This window comes from Malus domestica, chromosome 05, assembly GCF_042453785.1.
Source record: "Malus domestica chromosome 05, GDT2T_hap1".
Classification (NCBI taxonomy): domain Eukaryota; kingdom Viridiplantae; phylum Streptophyta; class Magnoliopsida; order Rosales; family Rosaceae; genus Malus; species Malus domestica.
The window spans coordinates 13486511-13496137 of NC_091665.1; the positions used below are offsets into that span (position 1 = coordinate 13486511).

General features: G+C 37.7%; 1 protein-coding gene across 1 annotated transcript; it reads right to left on the reverse strand.

The window, feature by feature from the left end:
• Positions 1-1195: 1195 nt before the first annotated feature.
• Positions 1196-4171, reverse strand: LOC103455222 (putative polyol transporter 1). Its single transcript, XM_008394846.4, has 3 exons — positions 3829-4171; positions 3185-3531; positions 1196-2480 (listed from the first exon to the last, which is right to left on the reverse strand). Exons 1-3 carry the CDS (start codon positions 3980-3982, stop codon positions 1365-1367), a joined length of 1617 nt encoding a protein of 538 aa, XP_008393068.1. The 5' UTR covers positions 3983-4171; the 3' UTR covers positions 1196-1364.
• Positions 4172-9627: the final 5456 nt, after the last annotated feature.

Sequence of the window (9627 nt, forward strand, 5' to 3'; positions counted from 1 at the left end):
TAATTCTCAAGACGGGCTGTGACAAAAACCCATTTGCGGGACAAAAAATATTCTCCCCTAAAATAGTGGTTCGTCTCATAACACGTGCGGCCATGGGCATCCGTTAGGCAACTAAACCTTTCTTGACGACACCATTGGTGAACGGTCCATCAGGCAAGTCGGTGTTGACCAAAGTAATTCGACGAACATCTATTACCCGACAAAAATCTTTCCTCGGGTAAAACTTAAATTTTTTGTTCAAAATATATAACCTTAAAAAAAAAAATCTTTTGCCTGATGACTTCTGTGGTCGGGCAAGATTTATTTAATATTAAAAAGTAAATATTTTTAATTTATTTAAAACTAAATTTATTATATTAAAATTATAATATTAAACAAATTTATTTCATTAATAAAAAAAAGGGTTATTATCTCGTGAATCAATATTGAATGAACACAGAGGTTCGCCATAAACATGTTTTTAACCCTCTTTCTTCCACCAAGATTAATGCTAATGTCAATGCGGTGGGCATCTATTGAAAAAAAAATTGTAAATAATTTCTATTAATTCCAAACTTCTCCAAATATTTTTTATATTCCATACAAGTATATAATATACACAAAATTTATATTTCCTGGAAAATGTAATATATATATATAAAACAATATATTTTATACTAATATACAAATAAAAAAAACCAAAACCATACCGCCACGAAGAAATGGGGAGAAAGAAAAAGACAGACCTAATGAAAGAAGTAGTGGTTTTCCCAACGGAATGGTTCATCGGACAACCACTAGGACCTCGTGGAGTAAAGGTTCTACCACTGTTTTTTAACACGTCATCGTCATCATTTGCCCAACAATCCGAAATTGTAAGCCGACGAAAGTGGTCATAGGGCAAAGGTTACTTAGCCGAGAACTAGGTGTTCGTCCTACAAACATCAATGCATTGCGCGCCATTTTTTTTCTTTCGGAGTCAAAAGCTTGCTCGACGGATAATTTCTTGCCCTACGAATTCTGTCTATCTTGGAAAGGTTTTCAGCAACCTCTAATTGTTGACCGGATTTGCCCTACGAATTGAGGATTTCATCGAGAAAAGGTTGTTTAACCAATGAAATCTTGTTTGACAGGTAAGTTTTCGTAGGACAAGCCCTATTTTATAGTAGTAGATTAAGATGACGTATGTTCTAGTTGAATACAAATGACACATAAATTGGATACACATCATTTATTTCCTTTGTCTCTAAAAGTCAAAAACGCTTTTATCTTATATAATCGACTAAAAAGAGGTACATGCAAGTTACATATAATCGATGCGTACATCAATTTTTGACAATAGCTATATCCACTACCATCACCAAGTACATGTCACACTGCAACATCTAAAGAGAAGGACCTTTTGTTTCTAATTGGATCATACCACTCCTATTATTGCCATCACCACCATGATCGACTTGGGTTTTGGTTTCGAGCAGTGCATTGACTTCTTTCCACTTATGAAACTTGCCAAACAAGACCTCCATATCTTCTAGGGTTCTACCTTGTGTTTCCGGAAGCATCGTATAGAAGAACACCCATGCAACAGTAGCAATTCCCGCGTAAAAAAAGAAGGCTCCGCCCATCGTGATGGCCTTATACAATGAAATAAACGTCATTGAGAGGACCCCACTCACAACCCTATTCATCGCCACTCCGATACTGCATCCTTGAGCGCGTAGCCTCAACGGAAAGATCTCAGAGCTATAAACCCACGTGATGGGCCCCAACCCGATAGAAAAGAACGCAGCGTACGCTAATACCATGGTCAAGCACAATGCGGTAGTCCACGTCATCTTAGCCCCTTGGTGCCGATCGATGATCGTAAGGCCCACAGCGAGAGATCCGAGGGACAATACCATCCCGGCCACACTGGTTAGAAGCAGCGGACGCCGTCCGATCCGATCAATCAAAAACATGGCGACCAGGATAAAAATGGTCTTGGCCAATCCAACGGCTACAGTGCAGAGTAGCTTGTGGTCGGAGTTGGTTATCCCAGCCTCCTCAAAGATTCTTGGGCTGTACAGAACGACGGCGTCGATACCCGAGGCCTGCTGAAAGAAGTGGATACCGACGGCGCAGATTAAAATGTGACGAACCGCCGGCGTTGGACGGAGGAACAACTCTTTCCAGACATCTTGGCCTTGGCTGCGTTTGACGACCTGAACGACGTCGTCGGTGCAGTACTCTGGGATTCCTGCAGCTTCCTTGATGTCTCCTAACCGAAGCAGGGACTCCTCTTTGGAGTCTGAGGTTTTGTTGAGAACACGTGTCGCGTCCCCGAGCCGTCCTTGCATGACGAGCCAGCGCGGCGACTCCGGCATGGCTAAGACGCCGACGCCGAGAATAACGGAGGGGACTGCGCCGATGCCGAGCATGAGCCGCCACCCTAAGTGAGTTGGAAGCTTCGAGAACGCATAGTTGGACACGTAGCCCAACAGTATCCCTATATTGACAAAGACCTAGTATACATTCACACAAATCAATTAGTAAAAACATAATCAATTCATACTAAAAACAAAATCAATTCATATTTGTATATTCCAAAACTGCTTTTCTTTAACTAATAATGAATTGAAGCTTTTCAAAGTGATTTTTGCATTTTTATTTTATTTTTTATAAATATTTTAATCATCTATTACGTAATTTGATTTTTAAATATATTCAATTCACATGTTAAAAAAATATGAGTGCACTAGAGAAAAAAAGTGCAAAAAAGTCTTTGTCCAAAGTTATCTTTTTATACCTATCCAACATTTTCTCGTACAAATGTTAACCTTTTTTTTTTTTTAAATTTATTTTTTTGGAGGAAAAGAAAAAGAAAATCCTTAAAATCACACAAAAGAATAACTCCGACATATCGAAAATACTTAGTTGTTTGGTATTCTTCTTAAATTCAATTTTTTGTTTTAAAACTAATGAGTATTAAGTAATTTAGCTACATTCATCATTTTTTAAAATGACAAAATTAAAAGCAAGAAGGATACCAAACATGCCCTTATATCTTTTACGATGATTTTCCTTAAAGTGTTCAAGGTGAATGGTTGTATTAGGTCTCGCCGACATTCTACCTGTGGTTTGGGTTATGAACTTGTGATAAGCTCTAGTTATGGCTGTTTCGCTTCAGGCAAAATAATACAGCTGTTATGGATGCATATAAACCAACCTCTGGGAAAGATGTGAGGAACCCACGAGATGACGCTGGCGAGACCTCGGCGGTATAGACAGGAGCGATCATGAGGGCATACCCGATGCCTATCCCAGCCACAAACCGGCCTACCATTAGAAAGACATAGTTTGTGGCGAATCCCATAAGAAGAGCTCCCGTGAAGAAAATGGCCCCAGCGAGGACTATGGTGTACCGGCGACCAATCCTGTCGGATGTTCTTCCGGCAGCGGCAGAGCCGATGAGGGAATAGACGTTTATAATACCGAGTAGGATCTCAATTTCAACGTCGGAAATTTTAAGGTCCTCTTTTATGTAGATTGCAGCTCCACTCATCACACCAATGTCTGTAGATGAAATAAAACCGACATCAACACATGCAAAACTATATTGTTGCAAAAAATATTGATGACAACGAATTGTTTTTAACAAATTATAATAATTTGAGATGTTCTGTCGCGCCCCAGTATTGTATGATAAAAAACCATAAAAAACAAACGAAATGTGATTTGGATTGCAAAATATTTATCCCGTACTCTTTTCAATAAAAAAGGATAAGAGAGGAAAAAGTGGATACTATTATTTTGGAGAGCTAATAACAATACCCAAACAAATTTGAGGAAGCAAAGTATGAAGTTACATACCATAACCTAACAAGATTGAAGTCATGGAAGCCAAAATGGCACAAGCAAAGGCATACTTGTTTCTTTTGGGTTTCTTTGGGGAGTCAAATTCGGAGAGGCCTCTGCTCCCGGGTTGTTGGCTGACGGCATTATCTTCAGCTCTCCGCCCGGCCATCTTCTCAGAGAAAAGAGATGTGGAGGGGACCAATGTGGTGTCTAATATTTGCAGAAGTGTAATTTAGAGAGAGAGAGAGAGTGAAAGAGAAACTTAATCATGTGGATATCAGATGTTTTATGAGAACTTGAGGTGGTAAGGGCTTAAATAGATGAATTAGGATTTTCTCCTCTTCTCTTTTCAATCCCCTTCTCTCGTATTCTCTTATTTTATTTTTATCTTATTATAAAAAGTTAATATAAGATGTTTACTGTAACTGTTTAGATAAAAAAAGGAGGAAAGGTAAGGAAAAAAAAAGAATAGATAGAATTCTACTCCCATCACATTCATAGCATAAACAGAAACGTGAGTCACTACTCCACTCTCTCTTCATCAGTTCTTCCATCCCTGTAACAAATCCGTACAACATAATGACAAAAAAGATAAAATATAGTAACACTGTTTCTTTCCTTATCTTTTTCTACGTGGGGCGATGAACGACCGACCCTTTCTTTGAAGATAACGTACTCATTTTGAATAAGAGAACGTGTGTACATTACCACAGCTGGTTAGAATTTCTCTATTCCACATCGTCAAAAGGTTTGAGGACAAGTTTTTTAAATAGAAATATCTCATTCTAACCATTACCAAAACTTTTTGTATTAAAACTTCATACCTAATAGATTGAGCAGGTAACCAAGTAGGGATAATATCAGTGTTGTTGAAGTGAGCTCATGATCCATCTACCTGAAATTTAAGACAACCTCAATTATTTTTTTATTTCTATTCAAAAAGAAAAATATACTCATTCATGCAATGAAATAAATATAAATGCAAGTTTTGTAATGTGAACTCTTAATTACGTAGAACATCAAAATAAATGGTATAAAGAATTAAATCAATAACTAAGATAAGAGATTCATTATCACTTGAAGTCACTTTAATCATATCTCAAGCCCTCAAATTAGTAGAGATTCCAACTTTAATATGTGTGCAACAAATCACATCGGATCATTACAATTTTTAAGTCATACATGTACAACTCAAATAACGAATGAGCTTTTACGATACAACACATACTGTTAAATTTATTACACTTTAGTATAGATGAATTCCAACGACTTCTACATGCACAAAGGGATGCCATTTAAAAGCTTTTGCAATTTACAATCAAAATATCCACAGAAAGAAGAATAATATTTTTCCATCTCCTCTTTGCTGACAATGACGAGGAGGCTTGTCACATACTCATTGGTAATCTCACTCATCTCAACCCCTCTCAAATTTTTGGTGGTCTCAATAGGTGTCCTCAAAACAACCAGGAAACTCGATTGCTCACTCTCATGGTGTCTCTCTCAGTCGGTATACCTCAAGATATTATACAATTACAAAACATGGAACCCTAAAACATGAAGAAAATTGAATGTTCTGATAGTAAATTTCGTTTTGGGACATTTCCCGCACATAGGAAAATTAGCACACAACTTTAGAGAACCCGGTAACACCTTTTGGTGACCAGTGACCCGAGACAGATAGCACTAATTCATTCACATTTATCAATTTATAATGGCATATGAAGAAGGTGAAAAGAATAATACTTCAGTCAAACAAAAGAAGTGGGAAAAAGAATAATGGCTTATCTTACCTAGCAGCATCTGCTTGCCCGAGATTTTATTAGGAACATGTGATTAGATCAATATATTTGCATATTCCATCAACTTGATTATAATTCATAATTGTTGCGAGTTATATATTAGTTAGAGTGTAAATAGTATTTTATTGTCCCACATTGGTGAAGTACATATGTAATACCAATTGTAACTTCTATATATACTCAACTTTAGAGATTAATGAATAAATAAGAAATTCCCAAATATTATCATATATATTTTTGGCATTTACCATGTTTAGTTTAATATTGGTATTTACCATGTTTAGTTCAATATGTCATCAAAGCAGTTCACTCTTAGTGACCTGTGTGCTTTAATTTTGTGCCCACATTTTTCGTGATTTTCTTCTTAAAAAAAAAAAAAAATGTGAATAGTGGCGCTCTACAGTACAGTGCATAAACAGTAGTCTGCTTTGTGAACAGCGGTCCTCTACAGTGCCGTAAACAGTGATTGCTACAATGCCATGAACAGTGCTTTGCTACAGTCTCTGGTAAATTGTTTTCATTCCGCTGCGTATCTTTTGTGCCTTTATTGTTTGTGATTTTTGTTCAATGGCTCAATATAATCATAGTGTTGTTATGCATCTTGGTGGAACAAATAAATGGATAATAGATACTAGGGCCACTAATCATGTGACTAGTGACCCTAGAGTGTTTGATGAATTATGTGACTATGTTCGTGATCCGTATGTTACTAGTGCAAATGGAGCACATTCCCCTGTGAAGGGTGAAGGCACTATCTCTCTGACTCCAACCTTATCATTGGTCCGTGCTTTACTTGTTCCTGATCTTAAGTGCAATCTTTTGTCGGTAGGAAAACTTCTTGATACCTTATATTGTTTTGCTCACTTCTACCCTACGTATTGTTATTTTCAAGATATTCAAACTCAGAAGATAATTGGTCATGGTAAAAGAATAGGGGGTTTGTACATCTTGACTATGGAGGATACTATTGTTTCTGGTTCAAATAATCATCAAGTTTTAAGTGCTAAAGTGGATGACAGACATCAAATTTGGTTGTGGCATCGACGATTGGGACATCCATCATTCAATTATATGAAACATCTATTTTCTTCTTTGTTTCGCACTCGTGGTGATTCAGAGTTCAAGTGTGAAACATGTGTCATGGCTAAGAGTCATCGTGCTTCATTTCCTGTAAGTGATTCTAAAGCTACTTTGCCATTTGATTTGATACATTCTAATGTGTAAGGTCCAGCGAAAGTTACTTCTAATGGATTCCGTTGGTTTGTTACTTTTATTGATGATTGTACTCGGTTAACTTGGGTGTTCTTGATGAAGAATAAGAGTGATGTTCCGTTACTTCTTCAAGAATTTTGTACAATGGTGTCTACTCAGTTTCAGACCAAAGTTTAGGTCTTCAGGTCTAATAACAGGGGAGAATATGTGAATCACACTTTGGCATGTTTTTTTTGTGATCATGGTATTATTCACCAGACGACTACTCCGTTTACACCCCAACAAAATGGTGTGTCCGAACGGAAGAATCGTCAAATAATGGAAGTTTCTCGCTCCTTGATGTTGGATAAATGTGTTCCTAATCATTTGTGAGGCCATGCTGTTTTGGCTGCTGTGTATTTGATCAATCGTGTTCTAAGTAGGGTTCTTGATTTTCAGACACCGTTCGATGTGCTACAACAACATGTTTCTCTTGTTTCTCTATCAAAGCTTCATTCGAAAGTGTTTGGGTGTATTGCGTATGTGCATGTCTACTCTCATCAGCGGAGTAAACTTGATGCATGTGCTCTCCGGTGTGTCTTTATTAGATATGCTAACAATCAGAAAGGCTATAAGTGTTATCATCCTCCGACTCAAAAAACTTATATTACCATGGATGTCACCTTCCATAAGGAAGTTTCGTATTTTGTGAAGTCCTCTTTCGACTCTCCACTTCAGGGGGAGAGGGGGAGTGAAGTGCAGATTCGAATAGATGGTATGGATGATGTGTTACAGGCAGAGTTGGGAACATAACCTATTATGTTGCGTGATACTGATCAATCGATTACAGATAGTGATCGGTCACCTGTTATTCCCGGAACTATTTCTACTGATGATGGATCAGATGTGCCCAGCGAGTTGCGTGTTAGTATGTCTGACAAATTGCTTTCTAATGATCGGTTGCCTGCTGCTGATATGTCTATCGAGTTGCCTGATGATGGTTCGTCCAGTGATGATTCTTCTAACAGTTTGGTATAAGATGGTGGCATACATGAGGTAAATTCTGACGATTCTTCTACTTATCAGTTGCCTTCATGAGCTAATCGTGGAAAACCTAAAGTACAATATGAGTCTGATATGCATGCCAAAGCCAAATATCCTATCAACAATTATGTGTCTACTCATCGTTTATCCAAACCATATGCATCTTACATATGTCAGTTATCTAGTGTATCAATTCCAACAAAATTGCAAGATGCCTTGTCTAACTCTAAGTGGGTTAATGCCATGCAAGTTGAGATGGAAGCTTTAGAAAAGAATTCTACCTGGGATTTGGTTCCTTTACCAAATGGAAAAAAAGTCGTTGGATGTAGATGGGTGTTTACTATTAAGCACAAAACAGATGGTTCTATTGACTAGTATAAAGCTAGATTAGTTGCTAAGGGTTATACTCAAACCTATGGGGTGGACTATCAGGAGACATTTGCTCCTGTTGCCAAACTTAATATTGTGCGTTTTCTTCTGTCTTTAGCAGCAAACCAGGATTGGCCTCTGTTGCAGTTTGATGTTAAGAATGCTTTCCTTCATGGTGATCTTAAGGGGGAAGTGTATATGGATCTCCCACCTGTATTGGAACATCTCCTGGAAAAGGTGTTGTATGCAAGTTACGAAAGGCTTTGTATGGTTTGAAACAATCTCCTAGAGCGTGGTTTGGGAGGTTTACAAGTTCAATGAAGAAGTTTGGGTATATCCAGAGTCATTCAGATCATACTTTGTTTCTAAAGCAATAAAATGGTAAGCTAACTGCATTGATTATTTATGTTGATGACATGATAGTGATTGGTGATGATCAGAAGAAGATACAACATCTTCAAAAGTACCTAGCTACTGAGTTTGAGATGAAAGAATTGGGTGAATTGAAGTATTTTCTTGGAATCGAGGTTGCACGATCCAAGCATGGTATTTTTCTGTCTCAACGGAAATATGTTCTTGATTTGTTAGCTGAAACAGGTATGTTAGATTGCAAACCTGTTAATACTCCGATTGAGCAGAATCATCGTCTGGGCTTATTTCTAGATCAAGTTCCTACTCATAAGGAACGGTATTAGAGGCTTGTGGGGAGATTAATTTATTTGTCTCACATTCGCCCTGACATTGCTTATGCAGTTAGTGTGGTAAGTCAGTTTATGCACTCACCTAGTGAAGCACATATGGATGCAGTAACCCGTATTTTGAGGTACTTAAAGATGGCTCCTGGCAGATGCCTGTTTTTCTCCAAGAATGGTCATTTGAATGTCGAAGGGCATATAGATGCAGATTGGGTAGGTTCTATCACTGATCGGCGATCTACATCTGGATACTTTATGTTTGTGGGTGGTAATTTAGTTACTTGGAGAAGCAAGAAACAAAAAGTGGTGGCTAGGTCAAGTGCAGAAGCTGAGTTTCGTGGTATGTCGCATGGTGTATGTGAGTTATTATGGTTGAAAAAATTGTTGAGAGATCTTGGGTTTAACCCCAAAGGTGCTATGAAACTTCATTGTGATAACAAGGCTGCTATTGAGATTGCTCATAATCCAGTGTAACATGATCGAACAAAACATGTGGAGATTGATCGACATTTCATTAAGGAAAAATTGGATGCTGAAATTATTATGTTTCCGTTTGTGAGATCTGAATAAGATCAACTTGCTGATGCTCTTACTAAGGCTGTGTCTAATAGTGTGTTTTCCAACTCGCTTGACAAGTTGGGCATGCGTGACATCTTTGCACCAACTTGAGGGGGAGTGTTGCGAGTTATATATTAGATAGAGTGTAAATAGTA